The sequence below is a fragment of the Malus domestica genome, chromosome 08 (assembly GCF_042453785.1).
Source record: "Malus domestica chromosome 08, GDT2T_hap1".
Lineage (NCBI taxonomy): Eukaryota > Viridiplantae > Streptophyta > Magnoliopsida > Rosales > Rosaceae > Malus > Malus domestica.
The window spans coordinates 23,204,737-23,225,873 of NC_091668.1; the positions used below are offsets into that span (position 1 = coordinate 23,204,737).

Here is a 21,137-nt window from a genome sequence, read left to right on the forward strand (position 1 = left end):
ATAATGTGAGTAAATAAAAACCAAACTAACTAACTTACACTAGACTGGTATATAAGTACGAGTTGAAGTGTTAGAGTGTAGACACACATAATCAGAGCATAGGTACCAAGGTGCAGTCCATTAGTCTAAATACTAATTATACAAGATATGAAAGAAAACCCTACATTAATGGAAGTCTATCAAAACTGTCATAGAGTCCTTGTAAGTCACCAACACGAACTTCTATCAAGAACCTGGAAGGGCGCAAAACATAAAATGTGAGTGGGCAAAAATAAAACTTTTCAAAACTATTTCACTTTCAAAACATCTAACCCCTCACCTTAAAACCCATATAATTTCCCAGAAAATAACAATATATACGTATATAGAAATCAGGCTTGAGAGCAATGAAAACCAAAGTATGACATGTCAAGTATCTCAATAATAACTATGTAAGCCAGGTGATGTAAATCAATATAAAATGATATATCAGCCGGAGTCACCTAATGTGACCTGTACGGCTAAACCTATAACTCATAACCAATTCCTGCACATGAATCTGACCACCTAATGTAGTTTGTATGACAAGTTGGGTGTAAATAAATACGCTCAAGTGCTACGATCACGTGAATGCTGTGTGAGGTATCGCAAGTCACATACGAGTTGAAACCACCTAATGGGGTATGTACAACAGGCTGGCACCTGCCTTGGATCCAAGGTGAGCGTGTGGTGCGGGAGGTGAACAATCATGTGTAGGCTAGTCCCTGGCCTCGAGCGGAGCACAAACACTGGGGTGCAGGATAATGAGCATTAAATGTATCTCAACATATCATACACACTGCAATCACTATCATCAATATGTACTTACTTGAAGCTTACATGTGCGTCCGCAGCACCATGCAATAATATGCATACCTATACTAAGGCATATACTAAAATGTAATGCAATTGACATGGCATTTAAAACATAACTTCATTTAAAACAATTTATGGGAAAATGTAAATCATAAATACGTATATCTATAGAAAACAAGTTCATTTAAAAGCCCACTCACTAGTATGTAACTAGGTTGTACTTGTAACCCCCAAGTCTCGCCTGGCTATGCTCGTCCTTCGAGAACGTCTCACTTATATGTGAAACCACTAATTTAACGTTAATTTAAGCACATAATCAAAACTAAATAATAACTTTTCATACGTTGCTCAATTGGGGAGTTTGAATATATCATCATGGCCTGCTCAACACCATGAGCATCCCCATATTTTTAGAATAATTTTCTGACGTCCCACGCGCCTTCACATGTCGGGCATGTGCATGCACGTTGAACGGAAACTTTAACGCCGTTAGAGAATATTCCGTTAAATATACCTGACGCCGTGAGTATATTCCGTCAAAGTTGACGGAATATTCTCCTTTCTTCTTCGGTGGGTCGCCGGATTCCGGCGCCGATTACCGTTGCGTCTCTGGTTTCTGGAAAAATTTAAAATTCGATTTTCTCACTCACTTTTCAACCAAATCCATAAATCTTATATGGATTTGAAGCTCTCAACAAGGAGAACAAAACCTTACCTATTTAAAGCCCTAAAACTGATGAGAAGTTGTCGGAAAATTCTTCGATATTCTGGCTAAGTCTGCAACTCGATAAACCCGAGTGTCCCAACATCCAAAACACTTCAAAATGACTCCAAAGTGCTAGGGAAACTAGAAGAGTACCTTCTTAAGCCTCAAAACCAATTAAATCACCCACGATCACATCGGAGCAACAGAACTCCTCGCCGGAGCTAAAAAGTTCTCACGATTTCGACGTCCTTCCCTCAAACAAAGGGTATGGTTAGGCTCGTGAGCTTGCAACGAACTCGAAGGTGGTCTCCAACAGCTCGATCTGTGCTAGATGAGGATGGTTGGGTGCATGGGTGTACAGACGGTACAAACGAAAGATTTCAAGTAGGATCAGAGAGGAAGAAAGGTTACGTGTAGGTGTGTGTGTGATTCAGCTACAGGATTGCCAAGGGAAAATATCAAAGGCACCCTATTGGACAGCCGTGAGAGGGAAGAGGAAAGGAAAACCCAAATGGCCCAAAATCTACTTCAACCCAATCCTAATTGGGCTCCAAGAAAAAAGGAATGATCCCAATTGGTCTAAATTTTATTTTCTTATTTGATTCAATTGTATTCTAACATTCGTAACTTTTCCGTTACGAGCCCGATTTGGCCCTAACTCGGGTCAATGCTCTCGAGATGTCGAGTACAATTTAATTACGTTAGCGAGAAAATAATTTAAAATTATCTATGTACATCCACGTCACAAGGCCAACGAGAGCAAACTAGTCATTTCCATGCATTCGAGGATAAAATATATAATTATTCGTGTTGGGTCGTCACATCCGAATTCTTTCTTAAAACTCACTAATTAAAAATAGTAATTGCTCTGAAAATGTAATCTCTTCTTTTTTTTGATCAATAATACTAAATTTCATTTCAAAAACAACGGTGCAAATGAAATAGGAAGATTGAGATTTTCATTTTCACGAAGTTAGACCATCTCCAACCCTTAGCCTAAAACCTAAAATTTTTAGCCCAAAAAATTTAGGTTTTGAACCAAAAACAGTTTTTATGCTCGAACCTTTATGGCCTAAAATTTTAGCCTGTGATTATTAAAGAATGAACTTAGGCTAATTTTTTTCTTAAATTAACCTTTTTACAATAAAAAAAATTACGTAGCCTATCGTAATTTAATTTTATGAACATTTTTATCTAAAAAGATTTAAATTCCGATAAATATTGAAAAATAAATTTTTTTTGGGTGAATTTTGAGTTAAATAATTTTTTAAAATAATTTTTGTAACATCCCACATCGCCCAGGGGAGTGGATCATCTAAGCCTTATATGTATATTCCTATCTCTACCTAGCACAAGACCTTTTGTGAGTTCATTGGCTTCGAGTTCCATCAGAACTCCGAAGCTAAGCAAGTTCGCACGAGAGCAATCTCATGATGGGTGACCCACTAAGAAGTTCTCGTGTGAGTTCCCAAAAACAAAACTGTGAGGGCGTGGTCGGGGCCCAAAGCGGACAATATAGTGCTACGATGGAGTTGAGCCCGGGATATGGTAGGGACCTGGGCTGGGATGTGACAATTTTAGCTGTTGATTTTAAATTTATATCGTTAGATTTTGTTTTTATCGTTAGATTTGATTATATTTGATCTAGGCCGTTGGATTCAATAATTATATAAATATAAAACAAAACAAATTTTGAACTTGGACCGTTGGATTAACCAACGGCCCTTTTAAAATCAGTCGGTGGATCGAAAACAGTAGCCCAAAGGCTACCGACATGATGTGACAGCCAGGGGACACGCCCACGTGGGTGAGGTCCCGTTGGGCTGGCGTTTGGCGCGTCTAGCGCGTTGAGGCTAGTCGGGTTGGCGTCTAGGCTTCACAGCCTGTGGTGGACTCACATCGGCTGGGGTCCACTCCACTTTGTGGTCTAAACTTGGGCCGATATTTGGCCTTGGGATGGGTTGGGTTGGGTTTTTTTTGGAGTGTGCTATCCACACACCCCTTTTTACTTCTCACACACCCCTTATTAATTTTTGTCCTTTGATCTTCTTCAATTCATCCGATCCGACAACCGAAAATTAAAAGGGTGTGTGAGAAGTAAAAAATGATGTGTGGATATCACACCTTTTTTTTTGGGGGGGGGGGAGGGGGTGGAAGGGGAATTATAGGTTTCAACTCAAGGTTGGAGTGGGTCTTACAAAAGCACCATTGTTAAAGGATATTTAACGTTTCGCAGGTGGACCTAAAACTAGCCATTAAGTGACGGGACATTGATGCATTCAACCGTTATCAATCCGACCTGTTAAGACCCAACCATATTACTGATTTTAGCAAGTGGGTTGATTTGGGTAAACGGATTGGGTGCAAATTGCGGCTCTTTTAATGAAAATACACCCAACTTACTATTAGCTAGATACTACTATCATTATACGGTCGTTAATGCATCTATATGTATTTTATTTATTTATTTTTTTTTGTCATGAAAGAAAATGTTACAAGAGGTAAACTTAAAAAAAAACCTGATAGTCGGCCAAGTAAACATAGAAACCCAAAGCACATGATGACTTAATTAGACTTTGTTCATTGACACAAGTCATCTTTGCCACAACCATCATTCACCTCACCAATTTACCGCTCTGATCACCCAATTTACAGTCAGCACCACGAAACACAAAGGCCATAAAACAAAAACCACAAATGCAAATAAGCCCTAATCGAATAACAAATCTAATCCTTAATTTCACAATAACAAAAATGCACAAAGAAGCCAAAAATTTACCTCTAAAAAACTTAGCTTTTGGAGAGAATCGAACCTAATACATCTGACTTACAAGTGAAGAGGAATACTATTAGACCGTAGTCCTAAGTAGCACCGATTATTTTTATTTCATGCATTCGAATTGATTAAATCAAAGACGACTTTGACTTTTGTGGGTAGTTGTAACAAAAAAAAAGAAAAATAAATTATAGTGTGCACAATGCAACCCCCAAATATGAAGGTTCAGCAAGAAGCAGAGATGAAATGTTTCAACAAACACATTTCACAAAACAATGAGCAGGATATGAACTACAGCCAGTCTTAAAGACCAATCAAGATTCCTTCTTCTTCCGGCGGATGCCAATGGGGAAACCCTAGAACCGAAGGGGTTCTTCTCCGCTAGGCTTCTCAAGGATTCTCATAATTCATGCAATCCAAACAGGCTCTAAACAAGAAATTTTCAATTTGGGGGTAGCACTTCGTGTTACCAATTTGTTTTCTAATCCAACTTATTAGTTCATCGTATCAGATGACTCGATAACAATCCAGTCCGTTTTCTAATTGGATCGTGTTCGGATTCACCAGGTGACAAAATATAACACTGGAAGGATAATCAAACTTGACAAGCATTCAAAAACCACATTCACCACCATAACAAATGCATATGGTGTCCATTTTTTGTACCAAATCATTGCAAATCAAACCTACACACAGAAGAGCAACATTGAGAAATCGTTGGAGCTCGATAGGCAATCATCAGCCAAGAAGCAGTACTAAGCATTTTAAACAAAGAAATAACTTGCTGCATAAGTGCTTATGCCAAAGTTCTAGATCATGCTCAACACATAACTTTCCCAAATTATAGCTTCTGAAAATACCTAAAACATAAGTAATTAACAACCACAGAGATCATCAAACCTTACCATCTTCCCCAAATCTTTTTCTATTACCTAATGATTGGGGCCTAAAAGCGCCAGCAGAAACGCCCTGTAATTCCCAGAAGTCTCCGAATGCACAGCATCGTTCAACGTCTTCCCGTACTTCTTCATATACTCCGCCTTTATAAACTGCATATCGATTTCCGCCCTCGAAACGATCACCCTCAGCAGAGTACTGTCATCGGTCCCCAAACCCTTCATCGCCCCGTGCAAAACCTTCGCAAAGTACCTCCCGGGATGCTCGGCGCACTGCAGAATGGTCAAAAGTGCGTGCTCAAAGTTCCCAGAAGTCTCCTTCTTCACAGCCTTCTTCAACGAGCCACCGTACATGTTGTGGTATGCGGCGCTCACGGCGGCCAAGTGAGCGCTGCTCCGCCCGCTGAAAATCTGCACAAACACCTTCTCATCAGTCCCCAGTTTCTTCTCCCCGGCCCGGAAGAGAGCCTTAGCATCATGCTCCGCCGCAGCCCTGTCCACCTCCAAACCCTCGTACCGCGGCGTTGCCACGTAAGCAAGGAGGAGTTTTTTGTGGTCTCCGGTGGCGTGGAACTCGATGTCCTGCTCGAGGTAAACCCCAAATGTGGAGAAGTAGAGGTTCTTGAAGTGGAGGATCTGAGATGGGGTTCTTGAGCAGATGACTTCGGTGGCGGCTCTGAGGTCCACGATGCCTTCTGCGGCCAGAGCCTGGCGGATGATGGTGGCGTCGCGGGTTGGGGGGTCGTGCATCCAGAGGAGTACGGCCTTCTTGGTGTTGCCGCTGAGCTCGGAGGAGAGGCGCTTGGTGAGGTCATCGTGGTACATGGTTTTGTACTCCTGTTGGAGGTAGGCTCGCTGGGTGGCGTCGCGGTGGGCGAGGATGTTGATGACGGCGGATGTGTCGCAGCCGAACCCTTTGAAGGCGCGGTGGAGGCTGATTGCGTCGTCTCTGGGGGATGTAAGCACCGGCGGTATGGTCACAGAGGCCATTGTTGTTCAGCAACTACAATTGAAGAAATTTTCAGACCAAGTTTTTGAATTGTGGGATTAAATTGGAAAATACTGAGATATAATAAAGAGCTGATCCGCCAAATGAAGAGACGTTAATTGAAAAGATTGAAAAGTTTGGAATGGAGAGTGGATAGGATTGAAATTTGAAACGTATTTAATCTGAGAAGGAAAGGTAGCTGAGAAGTAACGGACAGTGGATTGAAAGTTGAAACAAATCTTAATCGGACCAAAAAAGGGTAGCTGTCTGTAGCTGATAAGAGTCCTTTTTTTTTTTTTGGTCAATAACTGATAAGAGTCCTGTTTGTGAGGACCCGGGATCATTTTACTGCAATAAATTTTCATCAAGTATTATTTACGTCATTTCCATCAAACGTATTTTTATTTAATTTAAAATTACTTACAAACGGGCATAGTCATAAATAATGTTTGTACCAACCCAAATTTACTACCTAAAATACCCTTACAAACCTAATTCAATATGCAAATTTATCTTTACATCCATTTGACTCTTACTCTAGTAATGACATTGTGCAGCCATCCAATGATTTTAGCTTTTAAAAAAGTATCAGGCAAGGTTCATTGAGTGGATTTGTTAGCTATTTAATTCTTTATCCGGAGTGATTGTGTACGACTCATTTCCTAAATCAGTGTCATCAAGCATTGATCTGAGCTACCTGCTAATTAAATTTCCTGTAGGCTAACCTGAACCACCAGAGGGAAGAATAAAAGAGTGAGTCTGTTCACGTTTAAGTAAAATATTGCATGCTTACAGTATTTCAAATAACAATAGCTAGTTGGAAATTTCCATCAGATTTGATCGCAACATTTGGGCTTGTGTTGTATGCATTATATGCATGCACGGGTGAATGTAAATCGTATTGGAGGGCATCTGGACACAGGACAGCAGCAGCCATACATGTACCAGAAGCAGCAGAAATCGTATTGGAGGGTGTTTTGGGGTTCAGACAAACACCGGGAGAGTGTCTGCAACGATTTGTTGTTGCAGCAAGTTTAACAAAGGGTACTATGCGGGATTGATGAAAAATAATTGAAACCCAGATGCTCATCTTTTAAACTCTAAAAAAAAGTTAAATCAAACAAATAAAATATCCATAAATCAAGTCATACCTTAATTGGAGGATTTAAAACTTCAAAATCACCATCTATCAATAAAAAAAAGTTTGTTTTTCTCTATAAGAGCTATTAGGGTTTTAGCCGGAATGAACGTATGATAAACAAAAAATGATGCTAGGGTTTAATTATTGTCACAGCCCGTCCCGGGATTTCTATATCGGGGGCGTGAATTGACGTAACTACCCTTGACGGACATTCGGGTACGTGTGTGTGCGACATTATTGAATTAATTTTGTAAGTTTTGGGATTTTAATTTTGGAATTTGGAAATTTTTGTGGTTAGGGAATTGGATGGATGGTGAGGATTGTGTTGGACCACACAATCACACACACACGCACTCCCTGTCTTCTCTCCCTCCCGTAGCTCTCTCTGTCCCTCTCCCGCACGATCTCTCTCTTTCCCCTCACCCTATACGTACGGCCTTCACCCAAAACCCTTCAAAACTCGACGGATCGAGGCAAATAAGGTATGCATCTTCATCCTTTCGTCGTCCTGAGTTCATTGGTGCTAGTTTTAGGAAGTGAAACCTTCGATTTCACATAGATCCCGAACCTCCATTTTTGAGGTACTGTTCATGCGAACGTAAAATGTTGTGTTTCAGGAGATTTCAAGCTTGTGGTGAGCTTTAGGAGGTTCTAAGGAAGCTCGGGGACGTTCGTTGGAGAGTTTTGGACGTCGGGATCGTAGGTTTCAAGTTTGGCCGAATCTTTGGTTTTTGCAAGGTGAGATTTCGTAGTTTTTAGGCCCTAAAACAAGTCCAACGTGATTGTACACTCTTAGGGCTTCAATTTGGTATAAAATACGAAGAAAATGGGTGAAAAACGATTTGTTGTGGCAGCAAGTTTAACAAAGGGTACTATGCGGGATTGATGAAAAATAATTGAAACCTAGATGCTCATCTTCTAAACTCTAAAAAAAAGTTAAATCAAACAAATAAAATATCCATAAATCAAGTCATACCTTAATTGGAGGATTTAAAACTTCAAAATCACCATCTATCAATAAAAAAAAGTTTGTTTTTCTAGGGTTTTAGCCAGAATGAATGTATGATAAACAAAGAATGATGCTAGGGTTTAATTATAGTATGTGGGTTTATTGATAAATTTGAGTTTTATTATTAATTTTATTTGGTACTTAATAGTAATTATATAAGGGGAAACTTGATATAACTCCAATTTTTTGAGCCAATAGTAGGAATGATCCAATTTATTAAAATAAGTCCAATTCATTAAATTTAATTATTTAATTATCAATAATTATCTCTTAAGGGAAAAAACTTATTGTAAAAATCAAATTTCTTCCTAATTTATCTCTTTGATTATTTCTTTTTATATTTTTTTTGTTATTTCTTGTTCTTCATCCTGCTTTAACCCATTTATAGAATTTTTTTAATTTTTATAATCAACCTATATCACAGGTTAATTGTATTTATCTACCTATATGACATATTCTTTTTCATAGTCAACTTGTCACAGATTAATGTGTCTTGCTTGTAGGTATATTATGTTTTTTTTCTTCTACCTTTTAGTTAAGTTTCATATCTCACTCATAGGTATAATATACATTCACAGATTTGCTACTTGAGTTAGGGTATAATGTTTTGCAGATAGATTTATGTTAGTTTAGTAATTTTTTTTTGTTTATAACATATTAATTAGATATTTTGGAGTTGAAAAATGCATAATATTAAATGATTTTAATTGATTTTAATTATTTTTAGAAAATATAGAAGGAGTATAAAAGAAATAAAAACATATAATTAGATAACTGGAGTCATTCCTAAGAACACTCTATGTTTTTGGACCTGGATCTAAAAGCCCCATTATATAATATGGTAAAATAGACAATTAATTTACCCTTAATTTAATTTAGCATTCAATATATAAAATCCATCACAGGCAATGTAGCAGTTTAACGTGCAATTTAAGCATGCTTGAAATTCGTTATAGGCATGCCCGTACAAGGCAAACTACAATATGTTAAAAATTTAAACCCATATGTTATCTAACATAAATGAATTGATAATACTACGCAACAGTCATCTTAAAAACTTTTCAATGATCTAATTAAATATGGAAAATTGCATTTTACTAACATCAAGTCGACCAAGAAGATTTCTGACCATCCGTGCATCAATAGTTAGAAATTATAAATGATCATAACACATTTTTAAAATCGCAATTGGCTGTAGCATAACTCAACATGAGAAGAATTTTGTCTTAAAAAGCAAATATAAGAAGGTAAAGAAGTAGTTAAAATTTTCCTATTAAGACAAGTAATTAAAATTTAACATAATAAATAACAGCACACGCCTTGACCCAAAAAAATAAAAATAAAATAAAAGCACACGCCAGTTTTCTCACCACGTGATAAGCATAGCATGTGTTAAGTTTTCTGTTCAAATTTGAATACAGAATAGAGCAAATCACCACGTCAATAATTGGACCTTGTCAGCTTCAACTTGTTGATAATATTAAAGGAAAATTAATGGAAAATGTTTAAAAATTTTGAGTTTAACGATAAAAACAAAATAAATGGTAAAGTGAATAGTACCAAGATTGACTTTTAAATATAAAAATGTGATTTTTTCGTTAAAATAAACAGTACGGGAAACTTTTCGTTAAAGTTCCGTATTATTAATGCAAAGTGGGTTGGTTGTCTCTTAATAATTGAAAAGGGAGATGACTTATCTTATTGACCAGCCTTTTGGTTTTCAAAAGAAGAAGAAATCTTACAGCTAATATACGTATATGGTCTTTGAATGTCATTACATTAAATCTAATCGTCAGATAGTGATACTATTAAGTATTTGTAAGTATTATAGTCAAATCTTACCAAATGTGAATATCTATCCTCAAAATTCAAGATTAAACTTCAAATCTCCTTTCATATTCTATAAACATGATCAATATATATAAATAAACTTCATGCAATCAAGTTTGGAGTATACCTGGCTAAATCGCCCCAAAGTAGAAGATTACTTCTTGTTACGAACCTCGACGAGTGCAAGCACAAACTATTGGCTTTTAAGTGTAGTTCTATCTTGTACTGCCAAGTAAAATCATAAGGTTACAAAAAAGAGGAAGAGATATTTAAGGAGAAGGATTGGGTGCACATTGCAGCGCACGAAGACATCCAGGAAAACTCCTTGAAACATCCCACAAAGGCGAGTCTAGTAGTCTTACATCAACATACCTCAATCTCCTTAAATCAATGCGTCTAGAGACCATACACTAATCTCCTTAAATCAAGGAGTTGACAACAAGGAAAAGACTTACACCAATCTCCTTAAATCAAGGAGAAAAAGACTACTTACAAAAAGAAAAAGACTACAACAAGGAAAAGACTTACACCAATCTCCAACGGGAGCAATTGCTAGATGGACAGGCTTCAGCACAGGGCCTGATTGCCCGAGGGAGGAAGTCCAGCGTTGGCTGGCGAGGGAGCTTGAGCAGGCCCGAGCACCAAGCCCTTGGATTTGTGCCGGCCCGAACGCCTGAGGTGAGTCTAACGCCAGCTGACGTTAGACGCCTGTTTTGTTTTTTTTTTCTATCAGGAGACCACACAGCCTTCCCATTCCGACGAACTCCAAACCACCGTCACAACCTCACCATCTTTGTGAGTTTCACGAAACCAGGAAATGGGGGGAAAATCCCTAAGTTCCCTCAATCTCTCCATTCTCTCTGCCCATAACCCTCATTGTCTCTTTATATCCCTGCAAACATAGAGACACTGACAACCACCATCTCGCCGTCCTAACGAGCTTCATGCCACGAACTACCACCTAGACACTCTCTGAAACTCTCTTCTCTGCACTCTCTTTGCAACCCTCATCTCTGTGGTGCACAAATTGCCAAGCCGAGAGAGCTCCGGCGAAACATCATTTTTCCGAGTAAGGTAGGGCCTCGAAAATGTCATAGGATTTTACTTTTACAACTTGATTTCATTCCAAAACATGTATGTGAATTTGGGTGTCCTTTGGTACAGTTTCAATGCGAGAGAATTTATTCCCAAAAAAAAAATAATATTATTTTATTGCCTATTGCCAGGGCTATTGAAGTGCAACGGTGGAGATGCAAAAAGCGGTTACGGTTCATTAAGGGCAGTTACTGTTCACTGGATGGATAGTATAGTGTATTGCCTGGGGGGAGGGTTCCCACACTGAAACTTCTCTAATAACCACCATTCCTTCAATACAAACCACAAACTCTTCGACTACCAAACTAAGCTTTTGTCCCAGCTGACAAGAACAATGATTACTCTTAGACAGAGTGTTTGAGAGTGTGTTCGGAAAAGGGAGGGAGGAGCACGAAAAGGGAAATTTTGTTTGAACCCATATAACCTATCTCTACATCCAACTTAAATTTTAAACATGAATTATCTTTTTATCCTATTGCATAATTACTATCAAGTACAAAGTGAAATTAATAATAAAATTAAAATTTATTAATAAACCCACTGTATATTTGAAGGACAACTTAGGGCCTAAGGCTTCGAATCGAGGAATTTGAAATAAATAATTTGGAGTTAAGAATTTGGACAAGCATAAAACCATCCTCTCCTACTCCCCAGTCCCCACAACCTTAAAATCATCAAGCTCTCTCTTCTACCCAAACAAAGTCAATGAGGTTAAAACCGAGGACAGATTTCAACAACTAGAGAAATCGCTCTCTTCCAAGCCTTAAGAGGGAACAAGAATTGTGCGAGCAATCATAATGGATATATTCATGGAAATGCAACTAAGCAACAATTATTGTCCAGAAGAACTCATGACATTATAACCCTAATACTAGCTTAAGCATTTGGGCTTAATAAACATTACAAACAGACAAAAGAACCCATTCTATATAATTTCTGTCTTTATATAATTATATTACTAATGTATGCGTATTTATAAAATGATTTTGAGTTATGGAGTAGAGTTGAATTACCGTGGCAATGGGAGTGAGTGAGAGTTAGTTTGAATAGGTCTTGTTTATAAAGCGGCAATGGGATAAGAACCATGGGAATCCAATTCAAATAAAAGCACACTTTGAATGAATTGCAGAATAGTGATTTGGAGTTTTTGTTTTTTAAATAGGTCTATAGATAAAATAACATATTAAATTGGGTTTGCGACGGTAGTTTAGGTATTAAATTTGGATTTAAAAAGATATTGATAGTTTAATTAATAATAATATGAGTGTAGACACTAAGTTGGATGTAGAAAGATATTATAAGAGTTCAAATAAAATTTCCCAGCACGAGAATTGTGTGATGGAAAACTTCTCAGTGTGGTTTAATGGCTTCCCTCACCTCTTTATATAGAGGTTTTGGCATAGTTTGTAACAGTCGCATACATTAACTTTCCCATTATTTTGCCTTCTTAGTAAAGTAGTAACTTTCCTAGCACTTTCGTATTGTTTTAAGCTTTGACAAGAAATCACCGTAGGAAAATGATTTGACAAGAAAGATTCCGATTGCGAACTATTTGTGTTTGTTTGGACCCATACAAGAAATCACCTTAAGAAAATGATTTGACAAGAAAGATTCCGATTGCGAACTATTTGTGTTTGTTTGGACCCATACTAAACGAGGAATTTCATTTTTTGCATCAGAGGAATTGGATTAATCGTAAATGATTGTAATTAGTAAGATACGTTCCTCAATAGATGGATGAGAGGACTTCCTCAAGATATTTTATTTTTGATTCACGAAACTTCGTATTTATGATCGGCACTGTTCTTATAATTCACTTTGTAAAGATCATTTGTATAAATAATCAATAAAATATGAGATTGTGATCACTTTGTAAAGATCATTTGTGTAAACAATCAATAAAATATGAGATTGTTTAATCATCAAATTGTACAAAAACAAATGGTCGAATATGATAAAAATATTACCAATTGTCTATCTATTTCCTATGATTACTTGACTAAATGATCTTACTTTGAACAATGGTGATCATAAGCACGAATTTTCGTGAACTAATTACAAAGTATCTTGAGAATGAACTCCTCAATTTTGATAAGCCAAGCTTTCCTCCCCGTAAGATACATTCCCTTTTCGACTTTATCGTAAATAGAACTAGGAAATATTAGTTTTTTTTTTTTTTTTACTCTCCAAGGATTAAAAATTATGAGCAAACTCATATAAAAAAATTCTCACATAAACATAATTTTAGTGGTATTATGGCTTAAGGAGAAAAAAAACTCATCAAAGTTTCAAGTTCAGTTACAATGATACGTCTCATTTAATAGTACATGTTTTATGCAACATCTAACCGTTGAAAATCCATTAAACCCCTATATGCAAGGTCTAACCGTTAATTTTCCGAACCACTCGCTATTTGTACTCTAGAAGACAAAATGCAAAATTTTATTTTTTTTAGCCATTGTGTCCTCACATCATATCTTAAAATTCAAGTTTGTCCATTCACTATAACTCAACAAACATTAACCCATTAGCATAAAAAATAATTGAACTAGTAAGTTAGCAAATAACTTTTTTAGAATCAATACCAGGCTTACTCCGTTCTAGATCGTTTAGTAAACAACTCCAATGAGAATTCGGATTTTAACTCATCCTCTATTCCATTACTCCCCAATTGCGGCTACAAATAAGTGAACACGTCATACACGAAAAGGTATGATGCTTTTTTTTTTTTTTTTATAAAAAGAGAGAAGCTTACAACAAGAGTAAACCCAAAATTATACACACATCAAGGCCCATGTATCATATCACATCACATCAAAAGAAGGCCCCCAAAAGCCTAACAACATCCCAACACTCACAAATTCACTCGTATGATATGTATCTATACTCTAATTACTCCTATTTGGCAACACAAAACCACCACTTGTTTCAATATCTTCAACATCTTCAAGATCATCAACATCCATGCTGCTGCTTCCGATGAGAGGCCTGCTGGCATCCGGGACGCTTAATGGTTTTCTTGCCTCTTGTATTATATACATCACTTCTTCAAGGCTTTGTGACGGATAATTTATGTCTTTGCACTGCCAACTTCCTCCTTCCATCATTTCCACAGGTAAGTTCTTTAGAAACCAAGGGTGGTTTTTGATTTCTGGGATGGTTATTCTCTGCAAAGAGATATTAAGCAGAGACCGCGGTGAGAAGGCTAAGCCGAACAGATCAATTTCAAAATGAAACGTGTAACGAAAACCAGATATTTGCAATAATTTGAAGGAAAAACAAACTTCAAGGAAACTCTTCATGCTAGCTACCAAATAGGTTACAAGATCTTTCAGCACCAAATTAAAAACTACGTTACCTTTTCGGGGTTTTCAACGAAGATACGAGATACGAGATGTCTACATTCAATTGAAATTCGGACATAATCTGGAACTGCGTACTGCACACTAAGAATCCGCTGCAATACGACACATATAGTGTGTTAATGACAACTCAAAAACGAATTAGTGAGTTTTGATATATACGATGTTTGATTTCTGTTCCATTTTATCGATGAAAAATTTGCGGATGTCACTTACCCCAATTGTTTTTCTAAAGTTTCTAGGGTCTTCAGGATCTTCAAAGGGATATGCTCCAACTATCATCACATATAAGGTGACTCCACAAGACCAAACATCTGCAATCTATAATATCAAGATTAGACCAAAAGATGCTATAACAAGTTTTAGCGTCGAGCAAAAGGGCACAAGAAGTGGACTTACCTTTCCATCATATTGTTTTTTAGATAGGACTTCAGGTGCTATATAAGCCGGTGTTCCTACAGTAGATTTAGGCTGAGAATGCAATAATGACTACAAAAAGAAAGTGAACAAATTAATCACTCAAAGTCTAATTAACTCGAATCCTCAATGTGGATCCGTACTCTAGGGTCTGTGCATTACCTTTGAGTATCCGAAATCACATATTTTTACACGGGGTGCTGGACTGCCGTCTAAGAGCGTGTTTTCAAGCTTAAGGTCTCTATGACAGATTTGCTGCAACAAACGAATTATTCCTTACTACAACCAACACTTCCAAAATCAAATGAGAACGAAATAACAGTATACGACACGTTAACAGACAAGCACCACACTACATACCATCAAATGACAGTACCTAACTCCTGATATCAACTGCTGGAAGAAAAACCTTGCCTGATGCAAAACAACAATTAAATCAAAAAAGTACGCAAGTTCTAGTTATATTATGACTGACTGTTTATGTAAAAATGCTTCAGACCTAACTTTCCCTATCTGAAACTAAACCAAAAGCGAGATGGACTCCATTTCAGGGGACATTCAGAGATCCCATATTTCAGAATCTACACTAAAAACATATCCAATGAAATTTCCTCTGCCTTCGAAACTACTTTACCTCATCCTCACTAAATCTGCCAGCACTGCATATTCTCCCGAAGAGTTCTCCCCCAGCCGCGTACTCCATCACTATGGCCAGATGAGTTGGTGTCAGCAGGACCTGCAAGAAAGAGACCGCACTACTCTCAAGTCTTAAACACAAACCTCGTTATGAATTATCACAAATAAGCAAATGTATAGACTATTTCCACTTCACAGTAAAAATAAAGTGCAGGAAGTAAAGCTCATATTTTAAGCAGAGGTGTTTTAACAACAACTCTGCAAGTGGTGGATTGCCCCGGTGTGTAGGGTGTGTAGAGCATTTCTCTTAGTCCCACTGCATCCCGGGTTCAAAGTTCTAACCATCCCCCGTCCCCTTGGTGGAGTTTAGAGAATAAATACCGCGTTTTATTAAACAAAAACATCAATTCTGATCATCCCTACCAGTTTAAGCACATTAAAGGCCAAATTTAGCATCTTCTGCCTTCAGCCACCCAACCCCATACAAAATTGAAACAGAACTTCCCAAATTCATTCTCTTAAAACAAAAATAATGAAAATAGTCTACGATCACAGACCTCTTTGAATCGAACGATATTCGGATGCTTCAGTGATCTGTGGTTCATGATTTCCCTTTGAACATGTTCATCTATCTGCATCACCAAAGAAATTAAACGTCAAAAAAAAAAACAATATAAAATTCACCGGATGAGGAAAAAAGAGAATTCAGAAGAAGGGAAGACATAAGAGTTGAAGAAGACAGAACCTTGTGTCCTCTCTCAATGAACTTGACAGCAAAGAGTTCTCTGGTGAGCTTGTCTCTTGCCAGCCTTGCCACCCCAAAATTCCCAGACCCAATATCTTTCACAATCTCATACCTCTCCATACTATTACACCAACTAATTCCTAAACCCTAAATTTGCACTCTTCTTCCTCTTGTAATTTGACAGAGTTGACAAACCAGATCATGAGACATCAACTGGGATGAAACTGAAAAGGATTGGAGGGTGGTAAGGCACTGACAGAGATTTTGGAGGGTTTAGGAGGACGTGCGGAAAGGAGTGGATTCTCCTATTCTCGTCCCCTTCCCTCCTCTCCTTTCACATATTTTTTATCTTATTTTTTTATAAAAAAAATCAATATAAAATATTGATATGATTAAATCGTAACTCTTTAAATAAAATGGAAGAAAAAAAGAGAGAAATTTGAAGGAGAGAGAATCATTAGAAAAATGGGTTGGCGCTTGAGACTTATCAATAAAAAGTCTTCACAGAACATGAGACTTGAGAGGCCACCTCACAGTATTTGACTGTATGTTTTGTAGATGTACTCCAAGTGAAAAAAGAAAAGAAAGAGCAAAGAGAAGAGTGCACTAAAAGAAAAAGAAATTGAGGATGATTTTCCTTATGTAGAAACAAAAGCAAAGAGAAGAGTGCGCTAAAAGAAAAAGAAAGTGAGGATGAGTGCGCTAAAGGAAAAAGAAAATGAGGATGATTTTCCTTATGTAGAAACAAAAGCTAAAAGAAGAGTGCACTAAAAGAAAAAGAAAGTGAGGATGATTTTCCTTATGTAGAAAAGATTGGAAAGTGAATTATGAGCTCAGCTAAGTGTGAAAATATGACACTTTTATTTGACTTTATTGGGAAATTAATAATATGAATGCACTGAAATATAAAGTAAATAAAACACAATTTTACTAAAGAAACATTATTGCTAACTTTTTGTGAGGCTAAGCACACCTCACAATCATTTTGTGAGGCTTTGCAAATGGGGGGTCTAAAGGCCCTAGGTCCCGATGGTTTTCAGGGTATTTTCTACCACTTCTATTAGGACATTATAGTGAAGGATGTGAATCAGTTAATTGGAGACCTTATGAATGGTAAGCAGAACCCTAACCGGATCAATGCTACACATGTTATGTTGATACCAAGGTCTAAAATATCGGAAATATCGGTAGTCTAAAAACACGGAAATTTCGATGGAAATATCGGGATATTATCGATATCGATAAAAATTGAATAAAAACCACGGAAATTGTAAGAAAAACTTAGAAATTTTTATTGAAACTTTGCAGGATGTTTATTTAGTCAATTATCTATTAGTTTATCACAAAAAATTGGAAGGAAATACATTGCATGATGGATTTAACTAGTTTAAGTCGATTATATAGCGAGCTGGCAAACATTGTGAGTGTAGAAAATATGTAGTAATTAATGAAAAAAGTTTAAACACATCATAATCATTTATATATAATGAATTAGTACAATGTTTTTGTTGGAAATGTGCCCTAAAACCAATCATATGATGATACTTTACGGACATTTCACATGTTAAACTAATAAAGTTTAATATCAAGGGCAAAGATTATTGTTTGAGCCGTCTCATATAAATGTTATATGCTTAAACGATAAGTCCAAGGAATATGTGATTGGGAGAATGCGATCTAAAGAAGTTAGATTCATGAGACCATTCTTTCGTAGACACATCCTAAACGTTCCTGATCATAGGATTTCCAATTGGGTATTGACAGTCCGTTAAGATCAGTACGTGCTGTGTCTTCTCTCAGGGAGAGTGACTAGTCTCGAGTCATTGGTGTGTGTGACATCAAGACAAGTACGTAGGTGCTCAATAGAGAATGAGTTCACTGAACACGATCAACGAAGAGTTCTCATATTCATGTCACATGAGAACTCATGGTTGGGATAATGCAAAGTAGTCCTTTGACCTGAGGCATCACGTTTGTCTTGTGGTTAAGTCCTTGATCTTTGATTATGTCAAAGTCACTCCATCCGCGGGTGTCTACGGCATCGTTGGGGTTAAGCCATTTAGCTATGGAGGCAAGTGAATGCGCAACAAGGGATCTCTAACCTTCAAACCGTTTGGGGGAGAATACTCTATGATATGATTTAGAATCTCTGGCCAGAGTATGAATGAGATTTAGGAAAGTCGTTCCAAATCACATTCAAGGTAATCATATAAGCACACGAATCACATTGGATAGTAGACTTGAATAAACTATCAAACCAAACAATGTGGTCAAGAGTATTGTATTAGAGAAAGACTGTATTGCATTTGTAATCCTAAACTGAATAGGTTCTCTACCTCTTCTGATTAGCTTGGGTAACCATGATATGCTGCTAGGTGTCACTCTTGGTTTGTGGAAGCCCTAAACGTGTATAAACACTAAAGGGAGAATTGAAAGTAAGTTTCAATTCACAATCGATTTTAAAGAATTTTAATCGCCCACTGCCTCGCTAAAAGGAACCTAATGGATCGTACACCGTGTAAGGTGGAGATTGAAGAAACAATGGAGATGAGTAAGAATAATTAAATGGTTTAATTATTTATGGCAAGGATTAATTAATATGTTAATTAATCAAACGAATAAGTTCGTTAAAGATATCGGGATAGTTTTGGACCTTAAGGCCCAATGGGCTTCGAACGTCAAGCCCATTGACTTAAGTTGTATGACAATTTAATGAATAAAGATTCACAAAGGCCCAAAAGCCCAAATCCCTTATATGGCCGGCCATGTGTGTTGAATTAGGGTTTTTGGTTCTTAAGTCATTTAAAGAAGTGACTATATAAAGAACTTTATAGCCTAAAATTCATTAAGGGTTCTTTTGGAGAAAATTGGAGAGAACATGTCTCTCATTTTCTCTCTAGGAGGCCGGCCCCCTTGGAGGGTGTATCTAGCAATCCTACTCCTCCAAGGTCACTCATTTCTACTTAAATCTAACCTTGGTGTGGAGACTTAGAGGTTCTCAATTTTGGGAACTTGGAGAACCATATTCTTCCATCCAAATCCATGGATCTAAGATGCCAGGAATGAAGGCCCTCTCTTTGGGTGATTAGCCTTTGCTTATGGAAAGAGGAATCTACAAAGGTATAAATTTCTCAACTCACTTTGATTTGAGTTGAGTCTTGGTTCACCAATCTACTAGGCTTTGAATTTCATGGGTAATGTTTTGTTTTTGAATGCATGCAAGCATGATTCCACCTTTTAATTGTTAAATGCATGCTATAGATGTTATTCAAATGAACATGTTTTCACAAAATCATCCTTCAGTTTTACACTTTATACATTGCATGGTAAGATACATAAGTGACTTAGTACCACATAGAGTTCCTATGAGGTTCAAAATTTTCACTATCTTCATCATCTCTATGTATAAAATAAGTGTATTGTGAAGAGTAGTCATCAAATGATAAATCCCCAAAATTGATAAGGACATCCAATTGGACTGAATCCGAAAGTAGTTTATTTTTTGGACATACATCTAAATGCCCCTTTAATCTAATTGAATGTGTCTACATTCTTAATATTCTCGTTACATTTTCGCCTTAATCATCAGTGTGCATTGAGAATGCTCCATCTACATCTCGTTTAGTTGTGTAATCTAAAAAGAAAGTGACATCTACGTCTCATCTAGTCAATTTTAATGGATACATTAATATGAGTGGCATTTGCAGTATGTTTCACAAAATCCAAATTAAAAGTTGCGTGCATTGGTGTGATTTATTCATAATTTTACAACCCAACATAAAGTATGGGCCTCCATGATGGGCCGGACAGAAACAATGTAATGGCTTAGTCCAAAAAAAATACATTTTCCTCAGTACCCATCTTATCGTTGTTTCACAAAACAATCTCAGCCGTCCAATCAACCAAAACCTTAAATCTCTCTCATTTAACATTTCCCACACTTCAGTCTCGCGCCTTCAAGCTCATAGCGCGCAAAGACACACAGAGCCCCCAGGAGAGAAGACCCTAAACCCTAGAGAGCAACACCATGGCGGCCCCAGCTATTGAGTCCGTGCAATGCTTCGGTCGGAAGAAGACGGTGGTGGCAGTGACCTACTGCAAGCGCGGCTGCAGCCTGATCAAGATCAACGGCTACCCAATCAAGCTCGTCGAGCCCGAGATCCGCCGATTCAAGGCCTACGAGTCAATCCTGCTGCTCAGACGACAGCGCTTCGTCGGCGTCGAAGTAAGGATTCGAGTCAAAGGCGGAGGCCACACCTCCTAGATCTACGTCATCCGTCAAAGCATCGCCAAGGCCTTCGTGGCGTTTTACCAGAAATATGTCGATTTGCTCTGCTCGTCAAGGACATCTTGGTCAGGTACGACATGACTCTCTTCGTCGCTGATCCCCAGCGCTGCGAGCCTAAGAAGCTCGGTGGTCACGGTGCTAGAGCTAGGTTCCAGAAGTCCTATCGTTGAGAGTATTGTCCCTTTCAAGTATTTTTGGGTTTCATCTCGCGATATTATCGATAATATCGCGATATATTGCCTAAATAGTGTATTAAAATGCTGAAAATATCTTTTCTGATATTATCGCGATAATATCGACAAAAATATCGATATATTAATGATAATTAAGTGGATAAGTGTGAAAATATCGTCCTCTAAAAAAAACAATATTATCGGCGAAATATCGCCGATAATATCGATATTTTAGACCTTG

General features: G+C 37.4%; 2 protein-coding genes and 1 pseudogene across 3 annotated transcripts; 1 reads left to right on the plus strand and 2 right to left on the minus strand.

Moving 5' to 3' along the window:
- Positions 1 to 4,940: 4,940 nt before the first annotated feature.
- Positions 4,941 to 6,522, minus strand: LOC103448626 (annexin D5-like). Its single transcript, XM_008387890.4, has one exon. The coding sequence runs from the start codon at positions 6,200 to 6,202 to the stop codon at positions 5,249 to 5,251; it is 954 nt and encodes a 317-aa protein (XP_008386112.1). The 5' UTR covers positions 6,203 to 6,522; the 3' UTR covers positions 4,941 to 5,248.
- Positions 6,523 to 13,959: 7,437 nt separating this feature from the next.
- Positions 13,960 to 16,886, minus strand: LOC103448631 (serine/threonine-protein kinase SAPK2). Of its 2 annotated transcripts, NM_001301724.1 has the most exons (9): positions 16,436 to 16,555; positions 16,248 to 16,322; positions 15,689 to 15,790; positions 15,415 to 15,468; positions 15,217 to 15,309; positions 15,037 to 15,126; positions 14,854 to 14,958; positions 14,634 to 14,732; positions 14,164 to 14,442 (listed from the first exon to the last, which is right to left on the minus strand). In NM_001301724.1, exons 1-9 carry the CDS (start codon positions 16,553 to 16,555, stop codon positions 14,164 to 14,166), a joined length of 1,017 nt encoding a protein of 338 aa, NP_001288653.1. The 2 variants fall into 2 exon arrangements, with proteins under 2 accessions (XP_070681976.1, NP_001288653.1); XM_070825875.1 differs by lacking the exon at positions 15,415 to 15,468 and having other exon boundaries at positions 13,960 to 14,442; positions 16,436 to 16,886.
- Positions 16,887 to 20,409: 3,523 nt separating this feature from the next.
- On the plus strand, positions 20,410 to 21,133 carry LOC103448632 (small ribosomal subunit protein uS9-like; annotated as a pseudogene).
- Positions 21,134 to 21,137: the final 4 nt, after the last annotated feature.